Raw genomic sequence first — 13,863 nt, forward strand, 5'->3', positions numbered from 1 at the left:
CCCTCCTCCGTGTGACAACCTTTCATGTACCTGAATAGTGCTATCATATCTCCCCTCAGTCTTCTCTTCTCCAGGCTAAACATGCCCAGTTCTTTCAGTCTCTCCTCATAGGGCTTGTTTCCAGGAAACCAATCATACATTTTGCAAACTGTAATAAGAGATGTATCAAAAAAAAAAAGATAGAAAAAATTTCCCTGTACCTCTCCATATCCCTTTCTCTCAATGAGTTATGGGTGTAACGAACAGTTGGAATGAAACTGAAAAAGGATAAGGTTAGAGGTCTAGAATGCTTTAGAACTGCAGTCCTATCCTCTACATGCCTACTGAGAGGTGTCCTATTAAATTCAATGGGACCTACTCCCAGCTAAGTGGGTAGAGGATTGCAGGCTTAAACAGGAGCTTGTTTATATATGATATCTGTGCGTCAGCCCATAATGTAAAGTTCTCTTGGCAGCTTATAATACGTAAGTAAAAGCAATTTAAATACAAAATAAATCATAAAACCATAAGACTGGGCTCCTACTGGGAGGAAGGGGGGATATAAATCTAATAAATAAATAAGATGAAAAGTTAATGTAAGTACAAAAACAAAACCCTCACTGCACCCCAAAGTTGAACAGAGATTTATAAACAGAGAGGCCCAAATGATATAATGATTTAAAATACCTGTGTGGATAGAAAGGTCTTCACTAGACACTAAAAACACAACAATTATGGCACTGGGCAAACCTACTTGGGAAGGCTTTTTCATTCCTGGTGGAATTCCAGCGTGGAATTATTTTTGGTTTTGATGTAACTAACCATAGTAATGATGTCAACAAAAGGCAAAGGCTACAATCCTATGCTCTTTTTTCTGGAGAAAACCCCACTGAACACACACCTTTTTGTGTAGGTGTACTTTTCCCCCTCTCCATTTGATATACATATCTAGTTTGTTGGTTTATAACAATAGCCACTCAGGGTATAGATTTGGAATTTATTGTTCTCCACTTTCATCTAAGGTAGTAACCACTATAGGAATCATTGATTAAGGCTTAAATTTGTGCAGTGAACACAACTAAGGCTTTGTGAATAGCAGGGTAGTTGCTACAAAGGAAAAGTACTTTAGGGCAAATTCCTCATTTGAAAAAGCCTTTAGTGACCTTCTACTTCATGATTCACTTAGTTAAAGGGTACATTTACACAAAACTTTCCTACAGCCATGAGACAAACCTTGTGATTGTCTTTGGAATTTGTAAATATAGTTTGATGCAGTTAGTCTCTTTGGAAAAAGATATATAGGCTTAACTAGAGCATTAAATGAGGCAACCTGCTTTCCAAAGATAGGATGGTGGAAATGGAATTCAAGTAACCTTCTGATCACATTCTCAGAGCTGTCTTATATCACAGGTTGCTTTGCAGGATATTTTTTAAAATACACTTCATAATGAATTGAGTGTGTGTTGAACATGCGTTGCAGTATTGAAAAAGCATTAAATTATTTTTCTTTCTAGGACAGCTTTCTCCAACTGAGTATCCTCCAAATCATTCTGGATTGCAACTCCCATCAGCCCTAGCTTAGCATAGCATAGCATAGCATAGCACAGCACAGCTCTAATGTAGTAAATTAGAGCAACCTTTGAGAAGTTTCTTACAACAAAGTACTTATCTCAGTTATCTGAGCTGAGAAAGCATATGAGATCCTCTAGTCAAAACTGACAAAATAAGAGAAATTAGTAGTATAAAAAATGCCCAGGAAGGTAAGGTGTTGAGTATACTTGCTTGAATTGCTAATGTTGCTTTTTTTAAAACTCTTTTGAAGTTGCATTTCCATTCATAATGATCCCCCTCCTTCGGATTTTGCCAAATAAGAAACGAGATGAGCTGAATGGATTTTTTATCGATGCCATTAAGAATATGATTGCTTTGAGAGACCAGCAAGACCCAAATGAGGTAAGACATTTTCTGTGTTATAGAAGGAACCCTTCAGGACCAGACCAAGCTGGGACCATCTAGTCCTACTCATTCTGCTTCCTACAGTGGCCAGTCACATGCCTCTGGCAAGCCCATAAGCAAGCCCATAAGCCCTTCCCTATTTTTTGCTCTTGGCGTCTGATATGCTTCAGAGTTAGTCTGTCTCTGCAAACTGCAGAGATGATATCAAAACCAGCAAAGGCCTCTGTCCAGAATGCAAAGTCTGTCTGATTTAACGTTCTGAAACACTCAGTTGATTGTTTTGATCTTGGCTTCTACATGGGTTTGCACTTCTTGATGTACATTGGAACTGTAGCTGTGAAAAGGGTACAAGAATGTTCGTTTTTCTGGTGACTCGTATGTTCTCATTAAAACTACTATTGAAAATTGCACTTAGAACTTGCAAAATTTCCAACCCAGTTATTTCATCCATTTAAAAGCATGACATTTCTTTAGGCATGAGGGCTTTTTTTAAAACCCTTTGTGTTTGTGTTTTGTTTCCTTTTTTCACTTTTGACTCTTTTCTCCATGTACTCCCTCATTATAGATATTTCTTTCCCTTTTGTCAATTTCACCTTTGTTCATACATGATGCCTGGAACACCCTCCCTGAAGTTCTGTATGGTGTCACCTCTTATGTCCTTCAGGCCACAGTTCAATCCTCATCTCTTCCATCAAGCCTTTGGCTTAACCCCTTCATATTCATCCCCAGCTGAAATGAACCATAAATACATGTAACTACATTTGTTCATATTCAAGGTTCAATACCCTTGTTCTCCTTGACATTGCAAGAGAGAAGCCAAGCTCTAGAGAGTGAAAAGAGTCTAAACCTGAAGCTACAGACAAAAGCAAGTCAACTTGTCTCTGCCTCCCCGCTTCATCTTGGAGCTGGAGACAGGAGGCAGAGCCCAAGGGGTGCTGTGAGGGGAAGTGCCCATTAGGGGCAGAGGCAGAGCAAGCCTCTGCCCCCACTTCCAGCTCTGATCTGCTGAGTACAAAGTCTTGTTTTCTGTCATCCTCGCCTCCCCCACCCCCAGCTTAGAGCTGGAAAGAAGAGCAGATTTCCCCTGGCTTCATGCATGCTTTGAGGCCTAGCAAAAGTTCAGGAACAACACCTTGACTCTTGGGGGAAGTGGGCCCTGGTGACTACAAAATTTTGATTGACCGGTTCTTTGCTCCAGTTTTCCATTGGGAAACCAATATGACAAGAATCACCATTATTGTTATTGCCTAAAATTATTGAAAACCATGGAGTTAGATCTAGTCCAGGGCTGAGAAACCTGTGGCCCTCCAGATGTTAATGGACAGCAGCTCCCATTACCCCTGGGCACTAGCCATGTTAGTCGCGACTGATGGGAGCTGGAGCCCAACAACATCTGGAGGGCCACAGGTTTCTCATCCCTCATCTAGTCCAAACAAGGTATGACTGTTTTAACATAGCAGTGTGTGCCGAGGGATCATGTAGATCAAGTGTGCTACAATTAAAAAGGGATGTGACACTGGATAACCATGCCAACAGAGTGAAATAGCTCAGATGATGTAAGCAAGTCAGACAAGCTGCATGCTATAGGGGAATGTTGAAACTCCTGGGTGGGAGGAGAATCCCTGTCCAATTCAGCTATGACTACTGGTGTCACTCTGAGTATGAGGAATATTCTTTCACTGAGAGCAAGTTGTCACAGTACTCCTAACCCCAGATGGTATTCTTCCTATGGGCCCACGTACAATAGATGGAGAACAGGACAGTAATACTTCAAGGAATAATATCTGTTCATATCTGTTTTTCCTTAGCCAAGCATTTAAGTCTCATTTTTGCCACCTTTTTTAAGAGTGGCCAGGAAAGCCATATCATATAATAGGAATGTAAAAGGGTTAGCATTTCTTTGTATTTGGAATGGAGCTTATTCTCTGATTATAATCCACTGCAACAGCACTTGTGAAAATATCCTTGTAGACCATAATTTATTTCCTGTTTTGTAGATTAGCAAATAAAATAAACCAAGAGCCCTTCAAATCTACAAATCGAATTTGAATGCAAGTGCTCTGGTACACAGTCAAAGTCAAATGCATCACAGATATGAGCTTAATTGATTCACTTCAGCTCTTTCTGACACCCTTTCATGATCTGATGTTAAGTTTGTAAATTTCAGAACTGCAGAAATGAAGAATATTAATTAATGAATATCTTACAAACTGAGCACATTCTAGTCTATGGCATACTACTCTAAATACAATATTGTGTAAATATATATACTTTAAAAACATGGAAAGAACTAAATTGGGAACAGGAGTGAAATTGCTGCAGGTAAAAATGTTAAATATGATTAAGTGGGAAATAGCGAAGCTTATTTGAAATGTTTATACAAAAGAAAGGTCTTCCTTATATGCTAGAAAATAATCATACAGAGAGAAGGGAAAAGTGATTAATGACAGTTTTAGTACTACTGATACTTTTGTGATATAGATGGAGCAACATGAGGTCAATTGCTGTTGTGCCTTCCCATTCATTCTTAGTTGCCTGTGCCATTTTTGCCACTAGTTAAATATGGGTGACTTTCTGACACCAGTAAAGCTATGGATAATTTTCTATTAGGATGTTTTAGGTTCATGCTTCAGAAATGCCTTGTGTAATTCATTAGAATCGTACAGGGAGACTGGCAACATGAAGTTCCCCCCTTTTGTGTTTGTCTAGGTGTCACAGCTGTTTGTGTTAATGCAGATGGCTTTTGAGCCCATAAGTGTTTCCAGATAAGTGCTTTGTATTTCTCTTGTTTTCTTAAGTACTCTGTGTGTTGTTTTACCTTGAAGAAAGCAAAATTGGTTAGGTGGGTGGCTGCTTTCATACGTAGTCATTCACTTATATTCAGATGTGGATATTAATTGTTAATAATTTCATGTCATTTATAATTTGCCTACATTTAGTTTTTATTGATGAACTCTTATATACCATTGGGAGCCAGTGTGGTATAGTGGTTAAGGTGTTGGACTACGACCTGGGAGACCAGGGTTCGAATCCCCACACAGCCATGAAGCTCACTGAGTGACTTCGGGCCAATCATTGCCTCTCAGCCTCGGAGGAAGGCAATGGTAAACCCCCTCTGAATACCACTTACCATGAAAACCCTGTTCATAGGGTCGCCATAAGTTGGGATCGACTTGAAGGCAGTCTATTTCTTTTTATATATATATACCATTAGTCTCCAAATGGTGAGTCAGGAAACTCAAATTTATGTTACACCCTGATTTATTGATTTATAAGATTTCTTTTATCCACCATTCACCATGATTGGCCCGTCCCAGTGATCTTTTAAAAAAATCATTAGAGCAGAAACAGATATTCCTTAAAAACAACAATAGTAACAATAATAATACACATCACTTTCAGTCTCCTGTAAAGTATTTTTATAAACATTTGGTTAATCATCACGGCAGACAAATGAAAAGTATTGTCAGATCAGGTCTGTAATAAATTTTCAATGTGTTTCATAAAAGCTACAACTAAATGTAAACCTGCCCAAACAGGGAATTTCTAAAATACATAATTCCTCAGTTTTTCCACTGCTTCCTATCATGAAAACTGTTGTGTGGAGTAATAATTCATTGTTCTTGAATCAGCCCTGGAGGAACATTGACCGCAATGTCATTTCCATCTGAGTGGTTTAAAAAAAAAGGGGGGGGATGGAGGTATTAATCTTCTCCTATGTAGAATCACTAAAATATATAGGTCAGAACTTGGATTAATTGGCTGTTTTGCTGTGACTCTGTATGAGAGGAAGAGGACTTAATGGGAGCTTGAAAAACTGCTGAGACCCCTCAGAAGTTCAGCAGCTTGTTGTAGCATAAGCTTTCCCAGAAGGAAAAAAATGCCTACGAATTATGTAATGGAATATATCTTACTCTTAACTACAGTTCAGGCTTGAGAATCATGGAGTGGCTTCTGCAGCCTACCCCTTTTGTGGCCTTGTTATCCATCTCCTCTCCAGCCCTCTTGTGCAGCACACGTGATGCCTTATTCTTCAGAGTGGGTTGGGAAAGGTGGTAGATGACAGGATCCATTCAGGAATGTGAGGGGAAATGGTGGCTGCCTTTTCTCATGCTGCATCAGGACATATAAATAGGGATGGACCACAGATTAGTCTGTTTTAGTCTTTGTCAGTTTTGCTTGTGTTCATCCCATCCTTTTTCTACATTAATCTGCCATTTAAAAAAAATCAGCACAAAAATGCATAGCTCAGTGTAGGTATTTCTAAACATACTTTATCCCACCACAGGGGTGGGGAACCTCAGGGCCGAATGCATCCTTTTAGTTCTCTCTGTCTGGCTCTTGGAACTCTCCTCAGATTACATCCCATCACTGGCCTGCTTCTCAGCCCCAGTGTTTTTGCTTGTCTGGGATGTGCGCTTGAACTCTGATCATGCCTCTTGCTTGTCTGGATGGAGGATAGAGAGGGTTCCCCATTCCTGTCCTAAAATATGCATTTTAAAACACATTTTGCTATATATTTTCCAAAAATGTGGAGGAGTGCAATCTAATTGTATTCCGATCCACACATTAGCTTGGGAGCTGTGGATCAGCTCCTTTCAATCTCGAAATTCACACAAATCAAATTCCTCAAGCACCCCAAATTTCAAGGCATATGCTTGGACTACAGTCCTAAAAACATCATACTTTAAAAATCCAGATAGGGAAGCTGTTTTTCTATTATATTGGATTTAAAAGAATAATAATATATGTATCATCTTATTTTCCCCGGAATGTGTTCTCTTGAAAAATGTGTCGCTTGAATGAAAAAAAAGTTTCAATTAAGGGCCAACCTCCACAGGTCTATTAATGAGACAAGGAATCACCGCTGATATCAGGAAAGGTTCCAGAGAATGTTCTGTGATTTTAATTAGAATAGAAATGTGAGTAATTGTTTTTGTGCTGCAAACATTTATTAATATCTTGATGAATACTATAATGTTTATAAGCCAGCTCCAAAAGTCCTGTTGCTATGTTTGTGGTAATATTAGAATCTGAAGCAGGTTTTGAAGATCACTCAGTCTTTCTTCACAAGTTTGACTTGGTCAGTCAACAATAAAGGATTCTGGTAGACTTCAGGGCCAAGCTACACATTATGTGAGACACCTCCAATTGAATTTCCAACTTTTTAAAATGAGAACATTAAAACAGCTGGGGGGGGGGCTCATTTGATCAGAATAGTGCTGCTGGGGAAGGAAGTGTTAACCCTTTCCCTCACACTTTAATTTAATTTAATTTAATTTAATTTCCCCTCAGTCTAAAGTCACCCCACTCCATAGCTGCTGGTATGCCTGCAGAGGAGAAAAAGATACTTGCATTTTCGCCTGTGGAGCTAAGAAAAGCTTTTTTGGGTGTGTGTGTTTGAATTAGATTGGGTAAATTATGTGGCGAGGGGGAGCTTTAAACCCAGCTTCTGGTCAGAATCGGACCCCCCCCCGACTGGTTGCCTTTACGTGAAAATAAAAATGGATTGTTATGATTACATTTTTAGCTTACCCTTCTTCCAAGAAGCTGCAGGCAACATACAGAGTGCTTTCCCCATCTCCATTATTTTCTTTATCACAGCAACCATGTCAGCTGGATTCGGCTGAGACAAAGTGAATGGCCTAGTGCTCATAGTTAGGTGGAGATTTGAACCCAGGTCTGCCCAGTCCTAGTCTAACAGGCTAACCACTATACCACCCTGGCTCTCATTCTGAGAGATGTGACCATGGATCTCCTGTAGCTTCACCCTCTCTCCTCATTATCAATGTGAATTAAACCTGTTTCAGTAAAACCTGTCCACTGTGCATTGACTTTTGCTTTGCATATTGCTGTCTCCATGGCAAATACCATGCATGCTTGTCTGTGGCACTCTGCCCCAACTATTTTTGAATACAGAAGTATAATTTTTGGGAAGGTTCATAACTCAATGGTAGAACATTGCTGCCCTGGGCTCCTACTGTGAGGAAGGGTGGGATATAAATGTAATAAATAAATGACTAATAAACATGTATTATTTATTTATTTATTATTTGGCATCTGTTTGGCATGCAAAAGGCCCAGGTTCAATCCCCAACATCTCTGGGTAGAGCTGGAAAAAACTCCCTCTCTGAAATTCTGGAGAGCCGCTGCGAGTTGGTAGAGTCAGTACAAAGCTAAGTTGACCAATTGTCTCACTTAGTATAAAGCAGCTTCCTCTATTCCTGATTTTTTTTTCTTAATCGCAGCCAGTGAGGTTAGTCTTCAGGGGTGGCACTGTTTGGGGAAAAAAATCACTAATAGGCAAAAAACCTTGCAGTTTAAAAATGTACCTATAGCCAACAAACATTTCTATCAAGCTTTAAAAAGCAGGGAAATTGGGCAGCTATAGTGAATGCACCAGGGAAGCAGGAGACCTGACCTCCTCTCTGAGATATTGTACTGCCCTACAAATTTGTCAAAATGCAAACACAATTTGGGTTGGTCTTTCACAGTCCAATCCACTTCCTGTGTAGCTGGAAGAATTTGATAACATGTGCCTCTGAGCATATGGTGAGTGGTAGCAACACCTGCCACCTCCAAAGATGAAGAATTAACATTTTTGTATGTTTATTGGTGGTGTTCTTACTTTGCTTCTTTTTGGTGTTACTATTGTTTCTACAGATAATCTAATCTAGAAAATTATATTTCTCTCATTATTCATCCTAGAAATCTGTGTCAAATTTATTTTTATCAATTTCAAAGCCTTTTTATTGGTCAGTGCCATATAATGGTGAAGACAACCTTTTGTGTTTCAAACTGGAGGTTATGCTCTATTTCTATTTTGGGCACATTAACAGTTGAATCTGAAACTGCAGTTTGATGTAAAATCAGAATGATTACAATATGGTGCTACTTAAGCAATGGCTCTAGCTGCTGGAAAAAACAAACGTGGCCTGCCCAAGATGCATGTTTTCAGCCTGCTATGCTTAAACTACTCCACTTAAGGAAAGGTGGGCATGGTCAATTAAAAACATAGAGCACACATAGAATTTTGCTAAAATACATTTCACGTCCCACTCTTTTATCTTGTGCAAAGTGAGACACTCCTCATGTCCATTGGAAACTATTCTGCAGAACAGTCAGTGCCATTATTCTACAATTGTTTTTGTAGCTTTTTTTTAGTATTGCAAAGTGTTGCTGTCGTTCACATATTCACAGTAACAGAAGCAAAAGAAAATTATTTACTATAGGAAACTTCACTAAAATTGCACAGTAAATCAAACATATTTAAGGTGACTATCTGAACTATACCAACTGTTTTAATATTGTTGCTTCCTCCCTGCTAAAACAAGATCAGCACAGCACATGTCTTCTTTCTGTTCTTTGGGCTGATTGCAGGTGCTGCCACCACTCACTATATGCTCAGAGGCACATGTTACCAAATTCTTCCAAGCTACACAGGAAGTGGATTGGACTGTGAAAGACCAACCCAAATTGTGTTTGCATTTTGACAGCTTTGTAGGGCAGTACAATATCTCAGAGAGGCAGTCAGGTCTCCTGCTCCCCTGGCGTATTCATTATAGCTGCCGAATTTCCCTGCTTTTTAAAGTTTGATAGAAATATTTGTTGGCTTATAGGTACGTTCTGAAACTGCAAGGTTTTTTTTGCTATTAGTGAATATCTCTGCTTTTTAATCCGGGATGTAAGCAATGAGATCCTGTGCAAGTTTGCTGAGAATGGATTGATCATTTGCATGCTTATTGAGTTAGTGGGATTTACTCCCGTGCAATCATGCTTAGGATAGGTGAAACTGATCACAGGGGATGGGGAGGGGAGGAGGGGAGCAGGCAGGAGGGGGGAAGGTAGATTTGATCATTTGCATGTTTATTGAGTTCAGTAGGATTTACGCACATGCAGTCATGCTCAGGATAAGTAAAACTGACCATGGGGAGAGAGGGCTGGAGTGATCAGGGGGGGAGGAAAAAGAAGAGGGGAGGGGAAGAAGGGAGAGAAGACGAGGAGGGGAAAGACAGGTCTCATCATTTGCATGCTTATTGAGTTCAGTGGGATTTATTCCCGTGCAATCATGGCTAGGATAGGTAAAGCTGATCATGGGGGGGGAGGGGAGAGTAGAGGGAAGGAGGAAGGCAGGGAGAGGGGAGCAGAAGGAGGAAGAGGGGGAAGAAGGGGATTGGAGGGGGGAGGGGGGAAGGGGCAAAAAGGGAGGGGGGAGGAGGCGACGGCAGGTTTGATAATTTGCATGCTTATTGAGTTCAATGGGATCTACTCCCGTACAGTCATGCTTAGGATAGGTAAAACTGACCATGGAGGAGGGGGACAGGGAGGGGGGAAAGTGCAGGGGAGGGGAGGGGAAGGAGGAGGAGGGGGAAGGAGGAGAAGGGAAGGGAGGGGTGAAGGGAAGGGAGGGGTGAAGGAAAGGGGAGAGGGAGGGGATAGGAGGGAGGAGGAGGGGAGGGCAGGTTTGATCATTTGCATGCTTTTTGAATTCAGTGGGATTTACACCTGTGCAATCATGCTTAGGATAGGTGAAACTGACCTGGGGGAAGGGGAAGAAGAGGGGAGGGGAGGGGAGGGGAGGAGATTGGGTGGGTGGGCGCTGGGCAGAAGGGAAGACCCTTTCCTTTCCAAAAGGAAAACATTGTGAACAGTATCATTCTTGTTCAGCCTCCCACCCAAATTTAAACCTTTATTTCACTTTACACAATCATGGCTTCTCCCAAAAAATCTTGGGAAGTGTAGTTGGTGAAGGGTGCTGAGAGTTGCTGGGAGACGCTCTATTCCCCTCATAGAGCTACAGTCAGAGCGGCTGACTGTTGAATTACCCTGGCCACTGGAGCTCTGTCAGGGGAATAAGAGTCTCCTCTCAGCACCCTTTACAAACTACACTTCCCAGGATTCTTTGGGGGAAGCCATGACTGTTTAAAGTGAAATAAAGGTCTGGTGTAGGTATGGCCCCCTGATTAGACAAGCCCAGTAGCTGAGAGTCTGGCTTTTAGAACACTACAGTTGGTTCTTACTGAGCATGCCTGACATTATCATTCAGTTCAATGTTAAATATTTTAAATTAATTAAAAATAAGCCAAGCATTTTTTTTAACTTTTAAACTGCAGAAGATGAAGGTCAGAGTATGGGGCAAGGTCAGTAATAGGATTACAGGTACTCTGTGAACATGGCTGATTTTTAATTAATTTCAACATATTATGAGAACACTGACAGAAAAAAGTCCCAAAACGGACTTTTTCTCTCTCTCTTTTTACACTTTGAACTCTCAATTCCGTCTGACCCTTTTGTGTATCGCCATGAAAATTTAGATGATTGTTAAGCAAGCATTTCTGAGTTCAGGACTATAAGGTTTGTAAGGTTTTGTTTTGAAATGAGCTTATGGGAAGCATCAGAATGGCATGGGGGGTATTTTCAATTGAACATTGCAGAATGTGAAAAATCCATGCTGACTATAGTATACAGCCACTCTTGTGGCTGTATAATATTTTTATTGTCATTCTAACTTACAGAAATACAAACAACAGTCAGGTAACCTGGAAAGAGACAAATCCAGTCGTAGAAAAACTAGACATTTGGAAACTGGCAAACAAAAGATTAATCATCGTCCCAAGGTGGACCTCCATAAATGGCTATGTGTACTGGGACAATGGCTCCATAGATCATGGGCATTAATAAATTGAATGAAGGGAAACCATACAAGTTCAAATTTGTCTTTCCTGGCTCAACCTTGTGCTTTTTTGATCTACCTAGTTAGCTTCTTGGCCAATGCTACTGTCCTTGATCAACCATACCATGAGTCTAAGGAGGAGTCGCACGTTTTCAACATTTTGTTCCTTTTTAAATTGTGTCCCAACTTTACTGCCAAAGTCTCATGCAAAGACTGGGCTTGATATCTTCCAGTCCTCCTGCTGTAAAGTATCCTGTATTTAAATTTTGTCCTATATCTTTTCTTCCATATTCTTTTTTCATATTGAACATAGTAGCGTGAAGTTCAAACCACAATGTGTGTGTGTGTGTTTACATTGTTTTGCAGTTTTAGAAATAGCGTCACAACATAGTTACCAATGTATTAAAGTGCTGCACAATTAAATAAAATGGAATAGAATCTAAAATACAAAAGATTACAGACATAGTAAATTAAAAACAATAAAAACAGTTCCACAACTGTTATTCCACAAAATGACTGGAACATAATTCAGGGTATCAAAAGTACAGAAAGATTGAGGAGAAGAAGCAAGATCTAACTCCTCTTGCCCTTCTCCCAATAAAAGATTATCCATCAGGGTGGCCAGGGCCAGCTGGGTCCCAAAACCAGGTCTGAACTCAAATGAAAATGTGTCTAGATCATCAGTTTCACCCAAGAATGCCTGCAACTGCCCTGCCATCACACTCTCAAACACCTCAAGAAAAGGTATATTAGCAACTGATCAGTAAGTATTGCAGTCTCGGGGTCAGGGTGATGGGTTTTTTTTAGGAGTGATCACACTGCAGCCTATTTCAAGTAATCCATGTTTCACTACACATGCTTGTGTATTTTAAAGGGTTTTGATGCATGTTTATGCACCTTTGTCTCATGCCTCCCACTCCACTGCATCCCACAACACTGAGCAGCTGATGAGATTATAGATGTCTCAGGATTCCTTTTATTTAAGAAATGAACCCAGAGATTTTTTGCATCAAAGTACTGCAAAGAATTTACTACTGTACATCTTTATTAAAAATAAATTAACTATCATCTGAGCCTCATCCTGTTTACAGTATATTAAAAAAAACCACCCAACATCAGCCAGCTGTTGGTGTTAGCAAACAAAGCAACTTCAATGCCAAGCCAAATCCCTAAACAAGTATTTTAGAAAGAGCCTGAGCTAACAGAAGTTATTGAAACATGGCCCGAAGTTTAATAAACTTGAAGACTAGGGAGTAAATTCCAGAGCTGAGAAAATGCTGCCCTCAACCTCAGTTATGTGCAAATCTAGAGCCTGTCTGTTCAAGCACTGTAGACATTTTCAGTATCTTCACTTGAAAGAGGAAGCAAGGAAGGTTAAATGCTTAAAAGACAGAATTAGAGTGTGTACAGATTATCTGTGAACAAAAGTGAGTGTAGATTTTTTGGCTATGAAGTTTGCTCTGTAAAGATATGTGTGCAGTCTGTGGATCATATCCTGATTTCTTATTCCTGTTCTTCCTCCCATTCTTCACTTCAAGCACTCTGAAGGTATTTAAGTTTGTACATAGCCTTCTGGATTTTTTAAACATTTGTAACCCTAACCCTTCTGATAAGATGCTCAGTGCACCATTTTACCTTTACATTTTAATCTGTGAAATGGGTTAGGGTAAGAGGGATAGTGACTTACTTAAGGCCACCCAGTGAGCCGTACAAGGGAACCAGGAATTGAATTTGATTTATCCAACAAAAAAACACCCCACATACCACACAATCTAGCAGTTAGATTAGATTCTAATCACTTCTGTCTATTCCAGATAAAGTTGTGAATGCTTACATTACACTGGAATCAAGGGAAAATAAGCAAGATACTTAACCCCATTGAATTCAGTAGGATCTAAATGTGAGACATCATCTGGTTGTTCTTTGCTCCTGCTTTGCTGCTTCATGTAAAGACAAAAGGAAAACTCTTTCACCTGAATAATTTAATCTGTCACTGTGACCTACCATAGATACATTTTTAGTATAGTCCCAGCTGTGATGTCTCATTAATCATATATTTCTTGGTCATATTTCTGAATGCTTCAACTGATATTGTACCAAAAATGAACATTTGGGCCTAGAAGTTGGGGATTCATTTGTTAAAAGGGTGTTCAATACTTTCAATTAAAGATAGATATCAAAATTCAGTTTCAAGAAAGAAATTGAGACTGACAATCAATATATTTAACCTTGGGGAGAAGAATTGGGTTGCATGT

At 39.9% G+C, this 13,863-nt stretch overlaps 1 protein-coding gene across 4 annotated transcripts in view; it reads left to right on the plus strand.

Annotated features, from left to right (window-relative positions):
• The window catches only part of TBXAS1 (thromboxane A synthase 1), a 387,815-nt gene that overhangs the window by 282,398 nt on the left and 91,554 nt on the right, over positions 1–13,863 (plus strand). For all 4 annotated transcript variants that reach the window (XM_061638833.1, XM_061638829.1, XM_061638831.1 and 1 more), the window contains one exon: positions 1,802–1,932. In XM_061638833.1, the coding sequence (XP_061494817.1) occupies positions 1,802–1,932 (131 nt within the window). The remainder of the gene's footprint in view (positions 1–1,801; positions 1,933–13,863) is intronic.

This window comes from Rhineura floridana, chromosome 8 (genome assembly GCF_030035675.1).
Source record: "Rhineura floridana isolate rRhiFlo1 chromosome 8, rRhiFlo1.hap2, whole genome shotgun sequence".
In the NCBI taxonomy this organism is placed as follows: domain Eukaryota; kingdom Metazoa; phylum Chordata; class Lepidosauria; order Squamata; family Rhineuridae; genus Rhineura; species Rhineura floridana.